Genomic DNA, 24,052 nt, shown 5'->3' on the forward strand with positions numbered 1-24,052 from the left:
TTAGCTTCAAACTCTTCAAAAGTATTCCAAGAATCATTATTCTCATTTGCCCAGGATAGGGCCTCCCCTTCTAGAAACCGTTTTACTAACTTGATTTTTATGTTATCTGACATTCCTACCACAAACATATCCTTACATTGGTGAATAAAGTCAATAGGGTGCAGATTTTCACCAGGAAAGCATTTCACTTGGATGTGCCCATACATTGTATTTTGATTGTAAATCGTTTGTTTGGACATCAATGCGTCCTCCAATTGTGTACATTTAGTGTGCATATTTTCTACTTTTGTATCTACATTAGTGGTATACAGGTTGTATTCTTGTTTAAGGTTTTCTGAAGTTTTGTCTATTCTCTGATCTAATCTTTCAACTTCAGTATCTACTCTGTTGTAGATGACAGCAATGCTGTCTGTATTAGCTTGTATGTTTTCATTTAAACTTTCAACTTTAACTTGAAATTCTTTTCTGAAGTGTATCAACTGTTCTCTAGTGTCCTTACTGAGGGTAGTTTTAATTTCCTCACACTTCTCATTGAGATGAGTACTTAATACATCAAAATTGAAACTTAACTTATCCAGTCTATCTGTGTTTTCTTTCAGTTTCACACTTATTTCTTCACTGGATTGTTTAAGTTGCGAGCTTATTTGAGTTGCAAACCCTGCTAGCCACTCTGTTAAGTTTAATTGTTCACCATCCCCTGGTTCAATTTTTACATTTCCTACGATCTCATCACTCTCAGGTAGAGACATGTTAACTATTAATTATTTTAAATGACAACAACAACAAAATACCTGGCTTTATGCTATGATGTCGTGATCGGTGTTCCTGTTGGTTTCTTCACTTCTATTCGGTTTTATTGAAGCTGAGGTCTTGATTGATGACTTCTGTTGACATAATCCAGACGTTAATCTTCCGAGCGGTGTGATGATGGTTTTTGGTAGTCGCACAAACACACTTTATTTATTTATTTATTTTTGACATATTTTCACTGTTGCCACACTGCACAAATAAACTTTTTTTTGGAATGCTAAGCACTTACGAAATTTATCGCTGCACTATTATCATCGATGCACTTAAAGATCCCGTACGAGCCCCCACTTTTGTAATGGTCGCCTGGTCGTAGATATTGCTAATTGCTATAATCGCACTATTTCACTCCCATTTATGGAGCTTGTTAGCACTTGATGTTAGGTTGGCGCCATTAAAATGCATTGTAGTAATCACTGCTGCTTGCTGGATCGCTGCTGTGTCTCGATGTTGATGCTGGCTCTAAATCTGGTTGTCTAGGGTTAAAAACATGAGGTCCCATGTTTTTTATGTGCTTTTGATGATAAAGAATGAACGAAACCAACAAATATGTAAACTTCAAATATTTATTTCTCTGGTGGCCATCTTAATTCCACTGTCCACCAAAGACTATGACACAACACAACTTCCTTTACATGTTCTTTGCATTGTTTATCCACCTCAAACAATAACACACTAACACACTGTACCAAAGTGACATTCCGACTGCCTCTCGACCCTTCTTGCTGCTCGTATTTATAACATTGTCAAAGAACTACTAAAAAGAGATATAGTTTACAAGTCACATGTACATCTGTTATCATAATTTGTGCAGAAAAGTTATTAATTTGCATCGAGTGACATAATTTAACATGTTATTAAAATGACAGACAGATTTGTTGACTTGACAGAATAATTCTTTGTTACAAAAAGTCCGTTTTTTAGAAGTTTGTCAATTGACTTCTTTAATTTGCATAAATAAGTAATTAACATGAATTATTAAGAAATACATTGGTTTTCGTCTAAAACAGGATTGATTTCGTGAATACTAAGTGAAACCGCTCCTAGTGAACAAATAGGTTTCACTGGGTGATTTTTATTTAAGGAGATCCAAAATACCTAAGTTGTACACTATTTTTCGTACTTCATATTAATTATTTAAGACGAATTCAGTGTTTTTACATGATGACATTTGCTGTATCAGTGATCAAGTGATATTAACTTTTGTGTGGGTTAGTTATTCAGTATAATTTAATGGGTTGACTGTTTATGGAGACATGTTACGCAATCATTGTTAACATACACAATAACTTTTCTATAATCATAAATACTCGTTAAACTGGTTGAATTTGGAGGGTATCGCATACTTCGGTACAGTAAAGCCTTTAATATGTTCCGTTACTAGGTCTTAATGTGTTGCAGAGTGGCTGGCTTTCCCTTTTTATTCCCATGGTTGGCCAGCCACTGTAGTCTGCTTTCATGTTTTATTCCCTTCTGTTTCTAGCGTCTCTCTCTTGTTTTCTTGTCCTCTTTTGTTCCTTTTAGTATTCGTTGCCTTCCCTTTGTTCTTGTGGCTTTTCCTTTCTTTCTGTTTTGTGTTATATGTTTCGTCCATTTTATTGTCACCCTTGTGGCATTGTTTTATAAGGAACAAGGGACGGATGACCTCTTAGTTTGGTCCCTTCTCTCTCTTTAAACCAACCAACCAGCCATCTTTCCAACAACCAGCAGAGAAGGTTCAGAAGACCAGCCTTGCGCTTGGAGTTTCAACAAAGCTCACAGTTTGCAGCATTGTGGCCAGAACTGATCATGGCCCCTTGGTGCTTAGATGAGTGGAAGGACTGAACCAGAGACTTTGAAAATTCTGAGAGAAAATAGGCTGTGACTTCCTGGACTAGTGCGATAGGATTGAGAACTGTAGGGTGTCCCTAAATAGGTCAGGTGTGCACTACACATCAGAGGCTGTGCTACCCAAGTAGCTGACAGTGTGTGGGGTGCACTTAAGGATTTTTTGTAATAGGGAGCTCTCCATTCAATCCAGGTAATGACAGCTGTAGGAAACCTGGAAGTATCAGTGCTAGGGGGAAAGAAATGCCTTCCACAGGTGAGAGTATTAAAATCATGGTGGTTAACTGTCAGAGCATTCACAAAAAATGGTAGAGTTTGATGAGCTCCTGAAAAGCAGTGATGCTCACATAATACAGGGTACACAAAAGCTGATTGAAACCCGAAACCAATAGGAGTGAGATTTAGGGGGGAAATTTAAGTGTATATCAAAAGGATAGGCTAATGGGAAATGGAGCTGGTGTAGTCGCAGTTGACTAGAAACTCAAAATCCTGCATGTGAAATTCTGTGGGTAAGACTCAGTATCAGGTGTGGGCATAAAATGGTAATTGGATCCTTTCGTTGCCCACCAGACTTGTCTCTTGATGTAACCAAAAACTTAAAGAAAATGTTAGTTCACTTGTATGTAAGTTCCCCAATCATACTGTAATCATCAATGGAGACTGTAATCATTCAAAAATCAATTGGGAAAAATTACAGTTTTATTAGAAAGACATCCCGAGAAACAATATTAAATGCATTCTCTGCAAACTACATAGAACACGTAGTTTGGAACCAATGACAACAAATAAATGTCACCTATTTGAGGATGTCCACATCAAAACTGGTATCAGTGATCAAGATGCAGTTGTGGCAACAGTGATTACCAATGTACAAACGGCAACTAAAATGAGCAGGATGTTATATGTGTTCAGCATTTCCTTCTCATCCCATCTGGTAAGTCTCCCCTGACCTGGGGTTCTGTGCGATTTTTCTGAACTCACTCCACCTCCTAAACTTCCCCAGTCCTTTTCCTTCATCCATCACCCTTCTGCCAGAAGAAGGAGCCACTGGCTCCTAATGCTTGCAGGTTTTATATGTGTGTTCTCCTGCTGTTGCTTGGTGACTAAGATTTTTCATTTCTTGGTGACTAATATTTTTCATTTATCGAATTACTTGATATATAAAATGTCTGTTAAGTAACTCAGATTGATAAAGATACAAAAACAAGCAAATTGGCAAGGGAACGGACTGAAGTGGAATACATAATTGTAATGGAATGGTGGTGACCAGGATGTCTAGCCAGGCAGATGGTCATTGTTAGATGGTTCAAGGGCATTGACTAGCCACTTGCTGTTTGTTATACCCAGTCCATTCACATTAATGTGACCACTGTCTATGTTCATCATCACTGAGCAGTAACCATTCACAGATGGCAGATGTCAGCACTAGTAGTGGAAGATATATAAAATGTGTCTGGGGGATGTGGAAAACAGTGCAGTTGTTATCCTAATGCAGAAATGGAGTGATTTACCTGATGAGCAAAAGTGCACAATCTTTGGCTTTTGGGCCAAGGGTGGAAACATTTCTGAAACGCTTAAGTTTGTAAACTGTTCACATGCCACAGTAGTTGAGGTGTACTGTGCGTGGCAAAGTGGGACTATCCAAGCTGGGCACCAAGGCAGCTGTGGTACACTGTGGTCCATAGAGGTCAGTGACGGCTACAGAAATGTGTATGCACGAATAGACATGCAACTGTTAATCAAGTGACTGCCCAGATGAACCAAGAGGCTGCCAACAGTGTCTCCTCGTCGACTGCTTTTGGCGAACGTTGCTGCGTACAGGCCTCCACAGCAAGCGCACGGATCGTGCACCTATGCTGACTGCTGACTGCTGTTCATCAGCGATGAAGGCTGGAATTTGCATCTCAGTAATGCAACTGGATGTCCACTGAGTGGCAACATGTAGACTTTTCAGATGAATCATGTTTTAAGCTCTACTGGACATACGGCCATTGGCATATATGATGTGAAACATCTGAAATCAAATACCCCGCAAAAGTCATCAAAAGGTTCCAGGTTACAGGAGGAAGTGTTATGGTCTGGAGAATGTTTTCATGGCATTCCCTGTGTGATCTCATCATTCCGGGAGGCACAGGGGATCAACACAAGTATGCATCTATCTTTGGGGACCGTTTCCACCTGTACGTGCAGTTTGTTTTTCCTTGCCTCAACGGAATCTACCAGTGGGACAATGCAACGTGTAACAACAGCTCACAGTATACAAGTGTGGTTCAAACCGTCTGGATTTAAACTCAATTGTGAATTTGTAGGACCATCTCAATCGAGCTGTTCGCACCAGGGATCCTCAACCAAGAAACCTAGTAGAGCTGGCAACAGCACTGGGATTGGCATGCCTCCACATCCCTGACAGTACCATCCAGAACCTCATTGACTCTCTTTCTGCATGTCTCGCAGCAGTCCGCACTGTGAAAGGTAGTTATTCGAACTTTTAACAAGAGGTCACATTAATGTGACTGGACAATGTATTCGGGCCGATAGTCATGCATGATACAGCCACCCACTGAGGAGACTCTAAAAATGACAAACCCAGCACTGCTCAGGTATTCATATTGCCAGTTTTTATATTAGAAGCAAAAACAAAAAGAGAACTGTGTTTGTTGTCAAGTATCAAGTATTGAAAAAAAGTCATTTCCTTGTATTCATGAAAACGTGTTTGAAATTATGAAACAGTCACACAATGAAATATGCATTATGTACAAACGCATAAGTACAGTATCCGAATTAAGAAATGTGATTCCAGACAGTTTCTGTACCCAGACAGTTTCTGTATGCTGGGTGCAGCTGCTTCATGTGTGTATAATGTGATTTTGGAAAGGCCTCTATAACAATGCCTTTTCATACCTCTATAGATGGCTGTTGTTTTCACCTGCAGCCATTTGCACTTCTCAGTTGAATTTTTTCAAAAACACTACCAGGTGCAGGGATTTCTTAAGTTTATTGAACTATATGAGTTTCATAGTGGTAAAGAATAAATGTATTAAAACTTCTTGCATGATATGGTATTTTTTTTCATGTAGCTCAGTGTTTGTGAAGTCACGTCTCTTGAACTGTGTGTTGTAGAATGATTCAGTTACATAATGTGGATATTGTCAGTGAAATTTATTGTGAATAGAGATAGTAGCAAAGAAGTAGTAATTTAAATGTCTCGGATGATGTGACAGTTTTTCATGCGTCTCAGTTTTTATAACATCATATCTCCTGGTCTATGTTTCATCCAGTGATATAATTTTGGAGGTACATTCAGTGGCATATGTGAATACTGTTTGCAAAATGTGTTATGAATAGAGTTAGTAGAAAAGAAGTAATAAATTTAAATGTCATGCATGACATGGGAGCATTTCACCCATCTCAGTGTTTATGACATCATATCTCCAGAACTGTGTGGTATCATGATATACTTTTATAGCCGCATTTAGCAGCTTATGTGTATCAGCCTATGACGTTTACTGTGAATACAGTTGTAGCAAAGAAGTAATACATTTAAACATCACACATGATGTGGCAGTTTTTCATGCATCTCATTCTTTATGACTTCATATCTCCTTAACTATAATAGGTATGTAATTCATACCTCAACGGTGATTGTTGCTTGATAGTGAGGGTACGTGTAGCAAAATGTGATTGAAATCTGTCCCATGGTTTCATGAGGGGATGTGGAGAAAACACACACGCGCGCACACACACACACACACACACACACATGCACGCATACATTTTTTTATGTATGGATGGATAACCAAATTACACATTTTTAAGTACTTCATCACATTATATTGAGCAAAGTTTTAATAAACTTCATTGCAAGTGGAGAAAAAATTAATGCTGAGGACAGAAAGTGCAGTTCCTGTGGAAAAAAAAAAAAAAAGTTTTGTTATTGTGAGTGTATTAATTACTTCAAGTTTTTTAAACTTATTATAGGACATTGCACTCTCCTGGTGATAGTACTAAATCAATATTACATTGTACTTTATTTTTATTTTGATAATATCCTGATTAGAGAAATGTAGTATGCACTGTTTTTTTGTATAAGCTGCTTAGTGAATCTGTTGTTTTTTTCCAACAAAATTCCTTATGGTTTTATTTTACAGATGATGACATTGCTCAGAAAATGAAAAATTTGTCGTTAGACACTATAAATATACCAGTTCGCCCTAACATTCTTGAAGGAGGTTCAAAGGGCAGGAAAACAGTGGTCGACACTAATCATTTTAGACTAGACCTCAGTAAATTGAAGAACGAGACTGTCATGCATTATGATGTGGCAATCAGTCCTGACCGCCCTAAACGTCTATTCAGGTAAGAACATTTAATATTTCTTCTGAAACAATATTAATGTGGTATTAATTTAACACATCTGGATGTTAGACATAACGGAATTCATTTTCATTTACTACTACTGCTTTTGACAACATCAGAATTCATTTCCATTTGCTACAACCGCTTTTGGGAATGTTTCAATATATGGATCCCTGACATTGTTTGGTCTCTACTTCCTTTCTGACCTTCCCAAGTGAATCTCTCTTTCTCTCTAAGGAAGAGTTAAAATTTCCGAAAGCTGGGCTAGCTTTTGGTTCCTTTAGGTTGAAATACGACTAAGACACAAGTTGAAAATATGATCACTATTTTTTCTTATTTACTTAAATTTGCCATATTTCGTGACAGTACCTTTTCCATTAGACGTTTATACGGCGATATAGTCTTGGCTTCCGTTGTCTGAGAATGATTCCACAATGCATCTTTGTTGGTTGCAGAATTGACGTGGTTCAACGTGTTTCTCTCATTTTGGTGTTTCAAATACAGTTTCTTCAAATGTAATTTCTTCTTTTTTTTAGTTCATACAAAAATAATAGTAACATACTTCAAATTGTTCTTCCGTCAACACCATGGTCAACACACACCAAGAGTTAGCTGCCGACTAAAAACAGTCAAAGATGACTCCAACGTCAAAGATGTTTTACACCGCACACAATCTTCCAGTTGTAATCAGTCTCTTTGCTATTCTTCGATACATTTTCTAATAGTAATCAATATGCTTTTACTCTCAAAAACAGAAGTAAATTAACATATAATAAGACAAATTATAATAAATCCTGACAAAAATATAAGAAAACATTTAAATTCGGTATCAACAAATACGGTAAAAAAAAAATAACGTCTCCCAGATCCATTACAACTGCTCCCCAGGGCTTTTGTTGTTATGGACATATACAACAAAATCCCGACCACACTCAGTAATGGATCTGTATTACACAATTAGTACATTAATGATGCAGTCTGATAACCTCTTCCAAATTTTGACTCTTTGAATCTGTGGACTTGTTACTGGCTGTTGTTGCAATGATACTTCCCCATCAATCTCATACACAAAAATTCAAGTAAAGAAGTTATTTGACATGACAAATATACATGGTATAAAACATACATGAGAAATATTCTAACATACAGCATACAGACTGAAAATAATAGAAAGGCAAAACTCATTTCCTAGATTAAGATTAAATTTTTTTTTTTTTTATAAATATTAATGTTAGTTTCATTATTCTTACATATTGTACAGTAAAAATGATACTGGACATATATAGTGTAATGTTTTTTTCTATATTTGCCTTATATATATATATATATATATATATATATATATATATATATATATATATATATATATATATAATAGAGGGAAACATTCCACGTGGGAAAAATATATTTAAAAAGAAAGATGATGAGACTTACCCAACAAAAGCGCTGGTAGGTCGATAGACACACAAATAAACACAAACATACACACAAAACTCTAGCTTTCGCAACCAACGGTTGCCTCGTCAGGAAAGAGGGAAGGAGAAGGAAAGACAAAAGGATTGGGTTTTTAAGGGAGAGGGTAAGGAGTCATTCCAATCCCGGGAGCGGAAAGACTTACCTTAGGGGGAAAAAAGGACAGGTTTACACTCGCACACACACACATATCCATCCACACATACACAGACACAAGCCAATATATATATATATATATATTTTAACTTCTGATTTTTTTTATATTTTTTAGTCATGTTTTTTTTGTATATTTTTCTTTTGCTTATGATTTTCTTTTTAATTTTTTTTTACTCATGTTTTTTTTTTATTTTGTTTTTCCTTGTGATTTTCTTCTTTTAGTACAGTTAAAGATACATCAGTACTATCTAATTTTTTGTTTTGCAATCATTTATGTACACTTGCCTCTCTACTACAATATTACTACAAATCACATTCTTGTGAAGAGTACTTTTGCTCCCCACAACATCAGTATAAACAACAATAAACTGCTCATATATCATGAGGCTTTATCTAAAATTGGTTTTGAAACTTATACCTTTGCATGCATGTCCTCACATGCATGCCTTCACCCACAGGGAAGACTTGGCTTCCAAAAATTAGAAAAATTCAGAAATGCTCACTATGGAGACTTTTTTTTTTGGAAAAAAAAGTAAAATTAAATCTTTCTCTCATTTTTTGTTACAACAGTGTTTTTTCATCAATTTCAATTAACACGTGACTTCAAATTATTAATTTATACATGCAAATATACATACTTGGTTGTACAGGCAGTTTTGTTCTAACAAGCGTATTCCAGTGGAGGACTTTTGTTTTAGATGATAATAGGTTATTTAAATTTTTTTTTTCAAAACCACTACTATAGGATATGCCCTGATACTCCTTTCTATTATATTACATCCTTCCATCTTTTTCAGCTCTTTCTCAACAGCAGGTCTTTTTGATATTGCAATACTGTATGGTTTTATGAGAAATGGTTCATGAGATTTTACCTTGAAGCTCACACTGATAACCTTTACCCTACCAGGTATGTCACTGAAAACATCACTGTATTCCCACAGCAGATTTTCTAACTGTTGTTTTTGCTCCCCAGATAAATTTTGTGTTTCTGAAATTTTCAAATTTACTAAATTCCCAAATTCAACTTCATCAGTATCAAATCTATGAGTTTCAATATTCTCCAATCTATTTTCTTTTAGTAAATTGATACTGTCAAAATTTCCATTACTCTGATCACCAAGTGTGTTCACAAAATTTGTCTGAATGTATTCCCTTTCACTAGTTTCTATCAAAAGTTTTCTTCCAACCCAATCAAATGCTGTATTTACTTTTACTATCCAATTCATACCCAAAAGAAAATCCTCATTAAATTCCTGAATTACAAAACATCCATGTGTGAACAACTTGCCTTCAATTAAAAATGTCACTAAAGCCTGGCTTTTTACCAATTTACTGCTCTTCCCAGTAGCACCTTTTATCTTTACCCCAACAACTGGCATTTCAACAAAATCTTTCCCCACCTTCAATTTCTTGCTTAACCTTTCAGATATTCCCGAGATCTCACTTCCTGTATCAATTAAACATTTACCAATCCATGACCCAATTTGAACTTTTATATAAGGACTGCAAAATTGATCACTTTTCTCAGAACCTGTATCCTCATGTAACAAATCACTTTCAATTTCCCCAAACCTATACTTATCAGAATCATATGGCATATCATTACATGTATTATTTGTCACAGTTATAAAATTTGCACAAGACACAAAATTGTCATGAGTACTCTCTATTATCTCAAATAGCCAAGAATTTTCATCCAAATCACATTGTATACTATTGAAGTACTTATCCTTCAGTTTTTCAAAAATAAAATATCTCATCTTTTTCCACCACTCAGGACATACAGTTTCACATACATTAATAAGCATCTTTTTAAAGTTCTTGTCAAAAGAAACAGTTCCACTGTTCAGCCATATATTCATAAGAAATGTGTGTGTGTCATTAGTATCTGTAGAAGTTTCACTTAGGCTAGAAGTTATACATGTGTCATCGTTATTTGTGTAGTCAGATTCTTTACCAACAACATCTAAATTCACACTTTTACATACACCCAGCTTGTGAGTCTTATTCATCTTGGTAACATCCCTGGGAATTTCTATAATATTCTCACTATTTAATCCATTTTCAACCATGTGTATACCCAACTCCCTATTTAAACTAATGAAACACCTTTCCTCAACATCATCATCATCAATACCATTACTATCATTATCAACTTTATCAACAACATCATTATCATTATAAATATTCAAGTCATTCACATTCAAATTATCCCCCAAAATATTATTTCCCCTTTCTAAAGGTACCAGATCCCTTTCACCAATATTTTCATTCTCACAGCATGCATTCTCTCTTTCATTCACACACATCTCTGAACTACTACAAATTACATCATCTGACAAAATGTTGTTCTTTTCTGCCCAAGTGTAAAATTCTGTTAAATTAAATGGATCACAATTACTTTTATCTACTGTATGTTCTTGTGTACTGAAAATTTTATTTTTATCAATATTATTTTCCTCTTGAAATTTTTTCAATAAGTAACAACTAATAACCTCATGTGATAGCTCAGGTTTGGAACTGTCATGTTTGGGTTTATGATAGTCACATCCATTGGTCCTTTCATCATGCTCACCTTCTGCCTCAACCTTGCGGACCTTCAAGGGGGCGTCTACTCGTTTTTTGTTTCCTGAATTACAACTTGTTCCTGTTTGAACTGCTGATTGTGGTTCTGCCAATGCCTCTGATCTACATTTCTGTTCCCATTCCTATGCCAAACATTACCTGATTGTTGGTAGTTTCTATTGTACTGACCTCTATCAAAATTTCTGTGATTTTGATCCCTAAAGTGTTCTGTATTTTGTTGATTATTAACGCGAAAATCATGTTCTTGTTTTGGATAAAAATTATGATCCTTCTTCTGAAAATTGTTATATCCCCCTGAATTTTGACTAACACCATGATAATTGTTTTGTTCCCTTTTTTGAAAGTTATCATTTCCCCAATTTTGACCGTTACCTTTCTGAGTAAACCCACTGTGTGTTGTTGTTGTTACCCTATCCAACTTTTCAATATAATTGAGAAACTGCTCTACATTACTATCAGGACAATGAACTAAACTCAACTGCATTGCTGATGGCAATCTTCTCTTTAAGGTATCAATTTTGATCAAGTCATCCAAAGGTTTTGTTAAATGAATAAGTTTTTGAAGTTCACTTTTGCAAAATTGTTTCATGCTCCCATCTGATTCTCTATAGTTTCGCCCATTCAAAAATTCACTTTTGATTCTAGTTTGTTTAAGATCATCCCAAAAATTTTCCAGAAATTTTGATTCAAATTCTGAAAATGTCATCCCCATAGTTACAATCTGGTTTGCCCAAGTCAAAGCTTCCCCTTCCAAGAATTTTTTCACAAATTTAATTTTTATTTCATCTGGTGAGTTAGGTAAAAAACAATCTTTACAATACTGCATAAAATCAACGGGATGTAAGGGTCCATCTACCGAAAAGTGCTTCACTGGAATATTAGATACAAGATTACATGTGTTGAAATTGTAATTTTTGCTTTGAAATTCAATGTTAAAACTTTCAATTTTTTCGCTAAGTTCTTTGACAGATTTTTTGTTTTCTAAATCATTGCATTCTACTTTTTCTTCTAGAGTAACCAAACGATTGTCAGTTTTTTGTTCTACATTTTTTACTAAAACTTTTGTGTTCTCATCCAAATTTTTAATTTCCCCTTTAATGTCATTAAAATCAATTAAATTTATTTCCCTATCTGCCAGTAACTCATTTTTTACAGTATTAATTTCACCGCTCAATGTAGCATCAATTTCATCTACTTTTGCTTCCACAGATTCAATTTTTTCCTCAGCATTGTCAACTCTGTTCGAAAGATCACCCACTTGGGTATTGACTGCTTGGACTTGCAACAAAATATTATCAAGTTTTTCATCCCAGTAAGTCTTATTGTCGTCAACTGTTTGTTTAATTTCTTTCGTGAAATTTACAAGAAAACTTTTTAAATCAAAGTTATCGGTTCTTTCACTTTCATTTGACCTGTCCTGATGTTCGAAGTCTATTAAATTACTACTTTCTACTTTAGGCACAATACTCTCGAAAATCTCATAAGTCATTGTGAAGAACAAAAATTTATACACAACAATACAGAACAAGATAAAAAGATTGTTTTTAACGAAATACGATGGTTTCGTGACTTATCTGGAACACTCTTCTACTGTTGCAAAACCACGTTTTCCATCCATGTGATTGTTGACCAAAATTCTTGAAATATTTTCTTCTGTCGAAAATTATATTTTTCGCCGAAACATTTCTTCTCCAAAACTTTTACTTCCCGATGAACACAAACACTGTAACACACTTTCTGAAGAAACTGGTATTAACACACAAAAATTTTCTTCCTCGTAGCACTGTTGAAAATCTCGTGAACACGATATCCCGGCTGCTGAGCCCCCAGTTGAAATACGGCAAAATGTTATCCCGGACGAGCCCCCAGTTGAAATACGACTAAGACACATGTTGAAAATATGATCACTATTTTTTCTTATTTACTTAAATTTGCCATATTTCATGACAGTACCTTTTCCATTAGACGTTTATACGGCGATATAGTCTTGGCTTCCGTTGTCTGAGAATGATTCCACAATGCATCTTTGTTGGTTGCAGAATTGACGTGGTTCAACGTGTTTCTCTCATTTTGGTGTTTCAAATACAGTTTCTTCAAATGTAATTTCTTCTTTTTTTTAGTTCATACAAAAATAATAGTAACATACTTCAAATTGTTCTTCCGTCAACACCATGGTCAACACACACCAAGAGTTAGCTGCCGACTAAAAACAGTCAAAGATGACTCCAACGTCAAAGATGTTTTACACCGCACACAATCTTCCAGTTGTAATCAGTCTCTTTGCTATTCTTCGATACATTTTCTAATAGTAATCAATATGCTTTTACTCTCAAAAACAGAAGTAAATTAACATATAATAAGACAAATTATAATAAATCCTGACAAAAATATAAGAAAACATTTAAATTCGGTATCAACAAATACGGTAAAAAAAAAATAACGTCTCCCAGATCCATTACAAGGTGTAATAAAGGAAAGGCACCACTCATCAATAGCTGACCGGTGTGTGGCACATAGAAACATGCAACAGAAAACATTTTTCACACTAGCTTTTGAGTTCTTACCCTTACTTTACTCTCGCTTTGCACTTTAGCCAAAGTTTATAGACACACACACACACACACACACACACACACACACACACACACACTCACACACAGAAAACCAAACGCAAACACTTGGGGGTTGAGTATTCAATATTGGGAGCAGTTGCCTTGGTTAGGGAAGGATGCATGAGGTAAGGAGAGGTATTGGGACAGTATAAGGCAGGTCTGTCAAAAGGTAACTCAGCAGCTGCACAGCAAGATGAAAGATGAAAGTAGTGCAGAGGGTATGTCATATAAGTGATAGAGAGAGAGAGAGAGAGAGAGTGGAGAAGAATAGGAAAGAAGAAAAAGTAGATGAAGGGGGAGACGAGGGAAGAGAGACAGGGAGAGAGGGTTGAAAACAGGGGTGGGGGGAGAGCATGCCCACATAGCGTAGGGAACAGGGAAGGGGAGGAGATGGAAGTACACAGTATGGATGGGGGAAGAGTGGTGTGGGCAGAAGAGAGAAGGGAGCAGCTAAGGTGAGGCAGCGGGTGGTGAGTTAGTGGAGGTTTAGGCCAAGGGCATTGTGAAGCACAAGATATGCTGGACAGACAATTCCCATCTGCGTAGTTCAGAGAAAGTTGTTCTGGAAGTATTGTATTGTATTGTATTGTATATTTATTGGTCCTGTGAATCATACACTGTACAGGGGTACAAAATGATATAGGACAAGTCAAATAATTTGCAATAAAGTTTAACAGAAAAACTGTTGTATGGTTTTCAGTATATAGCAATATAACTCTAACATATGGGAATAACATTCCACAAATACACAAATAAATTTTACACGCACACATTTAATACTTTCGGCCTTGATTATACAGACACACACATATATGTAATAGACCACATGTAATACACAGATAAATCTACATGTACACATTTGTTATTTTGGCCTTAATTGTATAAACTATTTAAATTTTTCACATATTTAAATTGTAGATAAAAATTCATCAACACTATAGTAGCGATTCTGTAGCAAGTAGTCACTCACTGCAGTTTTGAATTTATGCATGCCAGATATTGCCTTAATTTTTTGTAGGGAGTTTGTTATACAGTTTTTTTTCCTGCTTGCAAGGGTCCTTTTTGTTTTAGTGTTGTATGTGAAAACTGCATATGTAAATCTTGATTATTCCTTGTGTTGTATGAATGGATATTTTGTTTTTTTGGAGCAATCTTGCTATTTTCATCTACAATTTTCCTTATAAACATTATTGTTTCTAGGATATATAGGCATGGTAATGGAAGAATATGAAGCTTTTTAAATGAGGGTTTGCATGAAGATCAAACTGCTGAGCCTTCCATGGCTCTTATAATTCTTTTTTGTTCAATAAAACAGCTTTTACTGGGTGGTGAATTTCCCCCAGCAAATTAAACCATATCTTAGTAGTATTTCCGCTTGGGGATAGTACACATTTTTTATGGCTTGCATTGATGTGCATCCAGCAAGAATTTTTATACTATAAAAAATGGTATTTAATTTACTACATAGGTGTTGTGTGTGTTTCTGCCATCTTAGGTCATCTTGGATCCAAACTCCCAAAAATTTGGTGTTATTTACAATTTCAAGTCTTCTGCCGAACAGTTCTATGGTTGCAGTTAAAGGATGTTTATTCTGCACTGTGTGTAGATGCATAGTGTTTGTTTTATGTGTGTTTATTATTAAGTTGTTCATTGGGAATCATTCTGATACATGTGAAGTGCTCTTTTTTTTTTCATGTTGGAGCTCTTCTGGGGTCTTTCCTTTGATAAGTGTATTTGTATCATCGGCACATTTAATGTACTTATAGTGAGGGCTGGATGGTTCCAGGTCATTTACAAACAGCAAGAACAAGATTGGTCTCAGTACGGAACCCTGCGGCACACCGTATTTAACACACTGTTTTCCTGATTGATAGGAAGTTAAATTCTTTCCTTTTTTGTACAAGACTTCAACTATTTGGTGTCTGTTTTGTAGATATGACTTTACCCACTCATAGGCTGGTCCTCTGGCACCAACATTTTCTAACTTTCTAAGCAATAGACCATGGTTAATGATGTCAAATGCTTTTGAAAGATCTAGAAATATTGCTGCTATGTGTTCTTTTTTATCTAATGCATTTAGAGCTTCATTTAAGAAATCGATAATAGCTGTCTCAGTGGATTTACATTTTCGGAAACCATGCTGTGTAGCTGAGAAAAGTTTATTTTTTTCAATGAAATCTATGAGTCTTTTATAAAAGATTTTTTTCAATTATTTTAGAAAAAAACAGATAGTAGACAGACTGTCCTATAATTTGTTATATCTGTTTTTTTACCATGTTTATATAATGGCTCCACTTTAGCTATTTTTAACATTTCTGGGAAGATTCCCTGAGAAAGTGAACTATTGCATATGTCTACCATGGGCCTAACTACTAAGGGTGCACATTTTTTAATGATATGGTCTGGTATGTTGTCAGTGCCAGAGGAAAATTTTGATTTTAGCTCCCCTATTGTTTTTAGCATTTCCTGTTCATCTGTTGGGTATAGGAAGAGAGACTTGTTACTTGGAATAGTTTTAATCTGATTTGCAGTGACAGCATATTGAAAGTTTTGTTTCACCCCTTCAACTGCCTCAGAGAAATATGAGTTAAAATTATTTGCTATCTGCTGGGGATCAGATATTACAGAAGTGTTTTCGTTCAGTTTGATATTGTGGTATTCTCTCCGTTTTACTCCTGTTTCATGCCTTACAATGTCCCATATGGCTTTCATTTTATTTTGTGCATTTGCTATGAAGGAACTATTTGCCATTCTTTTTGCTTCTTTTATGACTTTAGTTAAAATCTTTTTGTAATTCTTAAAATAGGAATCAAATTCTGGGGATGTGGTGTGCTGTCTAGATATATCATGAAGTAATCTCTTTTTCTTCACAGATATTTGTATCCCTGTTGTGACCCATTTTATTTTGAGATCCTTTTTTGTGACTGTCTTTTTATGGAGTGGAAAGCAAAGGTCATAATAATAGCTAAAACTATTTAGGAATTTGTTGAACTTATCATTTGTACTTTTACATTCATAGATGTCTTTCCAAGTTTCTTTACACAGATAGTTAAGGAAATGTTGTATATTCTGGTCATTATACTTCCTAGATGTAGTAGTTAGACATTCAGTTGAACTAAATGGTTTTCCTAATCTTATACTAATTTCCTGGACTGTATGATCTCCAAAGCCTGTATTGTGGGTTTGTGTTGTATATTTCAAGGGCACATTTGTAAATATTTGATCAAGGATTGTGACTGAGGTTTTTGTGATGTGTGGTGCCATTTCTATAGTAGCCTTTAAATTGGAAGTTGCTAAGAGGTTCAGTAAAGCAGTTTTTTGATTGGACTCACTTGCAAAGTCAGTGTTGAAATCCCCACATATAATTAGTTTTCTATTTTTTTTGTGTAGTCTTGTGTAAGATATTTTCCAGGTTCTTTAACATGATGTTAATATTGTCAGTTGGTGCCCTGTATAGACAAATTATAGCAATTTTTTCGTCCGTGATTTCAATTTCATTTACCTCAATATCTTTCTCTATGGATAATTTTCCTACATACGGCATACACTTAAAATTTATGCTATTTTTAACATAACTGCAACTACCACCATGTTTATACAATTTCTGACAAAAATAACTACCCAATACAAAATTTGGAATGCATAGCATATCAAGTTTCTCTTTGTCAAGCCGATGATCAGTAAAACATAATACAGAGGTGTTTTTCATGTCATTTTCTAACAAAATTTGAAATTCGTTTACTTTGTTGGATAGTGATTGTACATTTTGATGAAATACCATCAGGTTTGGAGTTAAACACGAGTTCTGAAACTTACTATCCTTAGTACTTGTATGTATATTGGAATTTCTGCCTGGAAGATATTTTTTATTTTAAATTTTCACTTTTGAATTTTCATCCCCTGCACACGGTGAAAATTCAAGGGAGTATCCCAGTGACTTGCATAGTGAAGTAGCCGTTAAAGTCATTTTTGTTGTAGTGCGCAGCATGTTTGCCAACAGTTTGCGGTTTGCCACAGTTTGGTTGTGCCCATTAGTGCGAGTAGACAGTTGGTTACTTGTCATGCCCATTTAGAATGTTGCACAGTAATACTCATATACAAAATGGCTGCTTTCTCATGTGGCCCTGAATGTAGAGTAGTAAATACTTTGTAGCAGTTTGCCTACATCGTTTCTTTGTTTGTTGTCCTCAATGTCGACATACTGGCTGAAAACATATGGGCTGGACATGCAGTACTGTCTACTGTAACTAATATAGCTGAAAGATGCACTGTTGTGTTTCATAGTCTTTTACTTTCACTTTTCACAACCCCCCAATAATACACAGTTATATATGGCCAGTGCAATATTGTTCTGACTTCCCATAAGCCTTATTAATAGTTTGCAGGCGAACATCCACATATTGCTATAATAGCCTACTGTCTACAAGCAGTAAACGCATAACCACATAATTCACAGTTCTTTCAGAATAATCAGGTACATATGGAACAGACACTGTCATTGCTGTAACACACAGCCTATTAGTGTAACACTTATTTCACTGTTAAGTCGATGCATTATTGTCGTTCTAACCAACACAGGTTCCTTGGCTGAAACTCAGCTGTGGAATGACTGTCTCGTGACCAAAAACCAGGCCCTTATATATCCTCGCAATAATAGGCACTGAAACTACACATCGTTCGAAGTTAAATTTGCAGAAATTACAATTAAAACTTACTTCATTCAATTAACTGAATGCATTGAAAAATTGGTTCTTTTTAAAAGTTACTTCCACTACCAGAGTTAGACTGAATTATTTGTTTAGATCATGAAATTAACAAATATAGTTACACAAACAATACTATTGACAAAACTATTAATTACTTTGGAATTAGTTAAGGGCTGGCTTTGCTAACATGTTTCTGGCTAAAGCCAAATAGATACTTTAAGAATACTAGCATTTCATCTTCCAAATGTTTACCATTATTGCAGAATTCATATTTGTTTATATGCCAATAATAGAATTGAAGTTACGAAACAATTACTGATTTCGCCCTATTATGAAAGATACTAACTAGTAACAATCAATTAAAGTAGAACATCAATTACATACATAAAACTAAGCACAAAATTAGATCTGGTGTTATGTTCTTTAAGACTAATGGCCAACCTTTTTCATTTATGAACATGCAGATTATACTCACATATGTTAATGCTAATTAGTTAAAAAATAAAAAAAAATGAATTTAAGGAGGCAGATGGCAAAGCAAGAGGGGAAGTAAAAGTATCCTAGGTTGCTTCGTCACAACTTGTGACTGGACTGTGGTGGGCAGTGGTGGGTGGCTGTATGGGAGAGGTCTTGCACCTGGGTTGATCACAAGGGAACAACTTATGGAGTGTAGGATTGGGAGCAAGATTGGAATAGTGATGGTGGACAAGGATATTCTGTAGGTTGGGTGGCTGGCAGAACACTACTTTGGGTAATGTGACCAGGATTTTGGTTAGGATATCCCTCATCTGAGAGTACAATGAGAGGTAATTAAAGTCCTGGTGAAGGGCGTGCTTGAGCTTTTCAAGGTCAGGGTGCTATTGAGTGATCAGAGGAGTTTTGGTCAGTGGCTGGTTAACAGGCTAACTGGTTGTCAGAGGAGCAGATGGCATGAGAGTCTGTTTTGGATGAGCTGGATAGGATATTGGCTGTCAATAAAGGCTTGTAATGTTATAGGTATATTTTGACAACTCCAGCTTTCCACTGTAGATGCAGCGTTTTCATGTGACGAGGCTGTAAGGCAGAGACTTCTAGACATGGGAAGGATGACAAGTGTCAAAGTGGAGGTACTGTTGGTGGTTGGTACACTTGATATGAACAGACATATTTATGGAGTCATCTGATGGGTGAAGATTGGCATCCAGGAAGGTGGCTAGTTGAGTTGAGAAGGACAAGGGTAAGTGGATTTAGAAGTAGGTACTGAGGTTATGGGGAAAGAGCCAAGGTTGTCTCCACCCTGAATCCATATCATGAAAATGTCATCAGTGAATCCGAACCACATAAGGGATTTTAGGCGTTGACTTAATAGGAAGGATTCCTCCAGGTGACCTGTAAATAAGTTGGAACAGGATTGTGCCATGGTAAAAGAATGGATTGTTTATGTACTTTGCCTTTGAAAGTGCAATAATTGAGTGTCAGGAAATTCAGTGTTCCAGATCCATAGGCCCACAGGCTCGGGGATATTCGTGTGTAAGTATGTCGTTTCCACAGTGGCCGAGGATGCTAATGGTAAGGGGACAGGAACTGTGGAAAGGTGGTGAAGGAAATGATCAGTGTCTTAAGTGTAGAACAGGAGGTTATGGAAAATAGTTTGGAGATGTTGGTCAGCAAAGGCAGAGGTTTATTCTGTGGTAACAATGAACCCAGCTACCATGGGACAACCAGTAGAGAGTGTGGCGCTGGCTTTTCTGGAGTCTGCAGAATAGGTAGTAGGTAGGAGTGTGGTGGTTGCTGATGTGAGGAGGGAGCTGCATTGAGATGTCAGGATTTTTTGCGGACCTGAGGCCATGAGGAGCTGCTGGAGAGCCTTTTGGACTTCTGGGGTGGGGTCATGATTGTAAGGTTTGTATGCAAAGTTGTTGGAAATTTGACGGAGACCATCAGCTACTTAGTTACAATGATTCATGACCACTTTGGTGGAGTCTTTGTCTTCTAGAAGGTTCATAAAGAGTGATGTTGGACTCACTGGGTGGGGAGGTATTTAGGGGAAAAACGAAAAGGTGAGACCAAATTAGAAATAAATAATTCGTGAAAGATAACCAGGAGATGACTAAGTGGAAGGGGAACAGTATCACCACTGGAGGGAGATTGGAACTGTGCTATACAAGGTTCTGTGTGCGATTTTGGTCAGTTATTTTCAGTGGGGTGCATGATGAAGAACTGTTTTTACTGAAGTGAGAGAGTAAAGGAAAGAAGGTCTTTTACAAGCCTGCCATGCGTTGTGCATGTACAGTAAATTAGTTGTGCAAATTCATAAATTTCATTACAGCTCGGGAAAATCATTTTATGTTGTTTTGAAATTATTAACCTATGTTCATACTGCTTTGTACATTTATGTGTCTAATCAATAACTGTTGCTGTAGGAGAGTGAGTTGCAACAAAAGGCATTTCTCATACATGGAAAATAGAAGTTTACAGTAAGAAATTATATTTCAAGAGTAAGAATAAATGCATATTAGGGGAACATTAAATCTGGAGTCACGCAGGGTCAGTGCTTGGCCCACTCCTATTCGTGACCTACATTGATGAGATTCCTGAGAGAATGAAGGCTCTTCAAAAATTGTAAGGGCTGCTGCTGACACAAATAAATTGGTAAAAGGCCCAAACATTTCCATACCTGGCATAACCAGGAGAATGATGGAACAGGCTTGAGATTGGCTTCCAGCAGAAAATTTATCCCTCAGTCTTACAGAGACTCATATTATACAATTTCAGAAACGTAAAAATTACTTAAAAGTACCTTAATAGAAATGAATAGGCATACACTATACGTAACCCCATACGTAAAGTTCATGGGCATCCAGATTGATAACAAACTGTCTCAAGTCTCTCATTGTGTTGATTTGCAGATAGGACTGCTAGCATACCGTACAATCTCCTGTGGCAACACAGCTAAGCTTGAAGAAGTATTTATAGTATGGGAATATACCACAATAATGTTACATGAAGTTGTAACTGAACATCTTGCAGAAGCATCTTCAGGGACCATGGCATTTGTACATATAGGTGCCACATATTTACTTAGTAAAGATATATGTCATTAATAAGAAGAGTGAATTTAGGATTAACTGGGAAATTAACAACCACAGTATTAGAAGTAAGAATAATATTCATTTAGACTATGTAGATTGAGCTTAATATTCTACTGTGAAAGTCTAAAAGAGGTTGATGGGTCACCAGTCTAAAGTGATTTTTCGACCTTAATGAAATTTAAAAATATCTCTTTTTGAAACCAATAGCTGATTTCATGGAATCAATACTAGAAATAAGAATAATGTTCACAAACATTTGAAGTCACTAGCTTTGGTCCAAGAAGGTGTCCATTATTCAAGAATACACATTTTCAATAATTTGCCAGAATAATTCCAGTATTAGTACAATCTGACTTCTGTACAGATTGAGTGCACTAATGTGATGACTGCAAATAAGTGTTGTAGAGTGATTTTCTATTTAGTATTTACTGCCTTTTAAATGAGAATATGTTTAAAAAATTTTTGATTCATTCTACATCCATTACAATCATGTCACTTGGGATTTGTGGAAGGTACATTAGCACATTTGTTTCTCATTGTGTGTCACAAATTATAGCAAACAATATATAGGACCCTGTTTCTGTTCATATAGGTGAAGATTTTTTTTACCTAAAATGTGTCACTTTAATTTAAAATTAAAATTGTAGAAAGGTTATTGACAACTGGTCAGAATTCCAGCAACTGCTAGGCTGCAACATAGTTGCAGGTTCTAAATCACTATAAGTGATTTAAGTTTTAACAAAACAGATGTATTGTCCAGTCAACACACATTATTGTTCTCTGATGATAAACACAAGTTATTGTGCAGCATAGAATGATAAGATTCAAGGCCCCGTGGTGGTTAATAATCCACTATAAATTTAATAAATATAAACTAGCTTAAAAACACCAATCCGTGTTCACACCTAGAAATTACAAATAAATATTGTCATTCAGAGCTAGCTAACTGACATGACAATTAATGATACTGTATGTTGATTAGATATGAAATTCAAATAACATTTCCACTAATTACTGTGGCACACTAAAAAAGGGACTATCAGAGTCCAAACTGAGTCAGAATAATTCTGTCCTGTGACTGTGCCAGAAACTAAGCCCAAATATTGACCGAAAGACCTCAAAAGCCAGACTCTCTTACACACATGCAAACATCGACAGAGCAACTGCCAAATACCAACCAAAGAGGCAGACAGACCATGAGAAACTTGACTAAGTATCATAGTTATTCCATAAATTAGAGCTTAATTATTCACAATTTGGGCTTTCAGTGGCGAAAATTGTTTATGCTTGAGGCATCTTTATTTATTTAGTTTGCACTTACAAATGCCATATCATTGTCATCCGATTTTGCCTTCTATTTTCATTGCTATCATCAGAATTTATATATCCTTGATGAAATTCAAACTATGGGCAAAAACTTGGTAAATTTAACATTAAACAATACAAATGGTTAATAAAAATAACAATCTTACAATGCAAATAGTGTGTGGAGTTACCAGTATCTGCTGCCAGCACATACTGCCATGCTATCATTGTATCTCTCTTTGTGTGTAAATTATCCTGAATTGAATTAATTTCCAATTAAATGGATTCTCTCATCAGAGTTATGGGTCATATGATTACCTTGGTTGATGCCTCTCATTAAAAACAATAATTTGAATGCTCAGTCTCTTTGGTGTTGAATTACATTTTAAATGAGAAATTGCATACTTCATAAATAACTCCTATTTGTCTCTGTAACTTCTTTTATAAAAAACTCTCAGATGACATCTTTATATCATTAGATGTGTAACTCAACCCTCTTTCACATAATACCTGATGCGTCTCTTTACCTACCATAGTTTGCACTGCTTATGTGCAGATGATTACAAAGCAATTGAAACTTTCCAATGGCCTGTGGGGAAGTTACCCACTTACTACATCCTAAAATTCATCTAATGAGTAGAAGGAGTTGCGATTAAGAAATTCTTTTAATTTCCTTTTAAATGCTACATGGCTATCTGTCAGACTTTTGATGTGATTAGGTAAGTGATCTGTACTCCACTCAGCAGAAGTGAGGCACTGAATTGTGAGCAGTATACCCCTTTGCCCCCACCCCGTCCCCCTCACACCTGTAAACCAACGAGAGGCGCAAAGTCATCTCATGAGAGCCGTGCACGTGTGATACAAATGAAGCACTATGCTGAAACAACTTGTGGTGTGACGTTATCTCTAATTAACTTATATCTCATGCAGTGAATGAGTTAAATTTAGTAACACCAACAAAAAATGATCCTCCCGAGGAAGCGCACAAATATTCAGCAAGAATAAAGCATGTGCAAATAGGGAGTAAAATTCTGCACTTGGTTATGAACAGCATGTGTGGTGCATTAAAAGCTAACAATTAAATTTGCAAATGTAGCAGTTTAAAATTTGTTGACCCACAAGTTTTAGTAATAAAACATAAAAAACAAACTAA

The 24,052-nt window shown here is 35.8% G+C and overlaps 1 protein-coding gene across 2 annotated transcripts in view; it reads left to right on the forward strand.

Annotated features, from left to right (window-relative positions):
* The window catches only part of LOC126101571 (protein argonaute-2-like), a 317,714-nt gene that overhangs the window by 60,949 nt on the left and 232,713 nt on the right, over positions 1–24,052 (forward strand). For both annotated transcript variants that reach the window (XM_049912221.1, XM_049912220.1), the window contains exon 5: positions 6,783–6,990. In XM_049912221.1, coding sequence (XP_049768178.1) covers positions 6,783–6,990 — 208 coding nt within the window. The remainder of the gene's footprint in view (positions 1–6,782; positions 6,991–24,052) is intronic.

This window comes from Schistocerca cancellata, chromosome 9 (genome assembly GCF_023864275.1).
Source record: "Schistocerca cancellata isolate TAMUIC-IGC-003103 chromosome 9, iqSchCanc2.1, whole genome shotgun sequence".
In the NCBI taxonomy this organism is placed as follows: domain Eukaryota; kingdom Metazoa; phylum Arthropoda; class Insecta; order Orthoptera; family Acrididae; genus Schistocerca; species Schistocerca cancellata.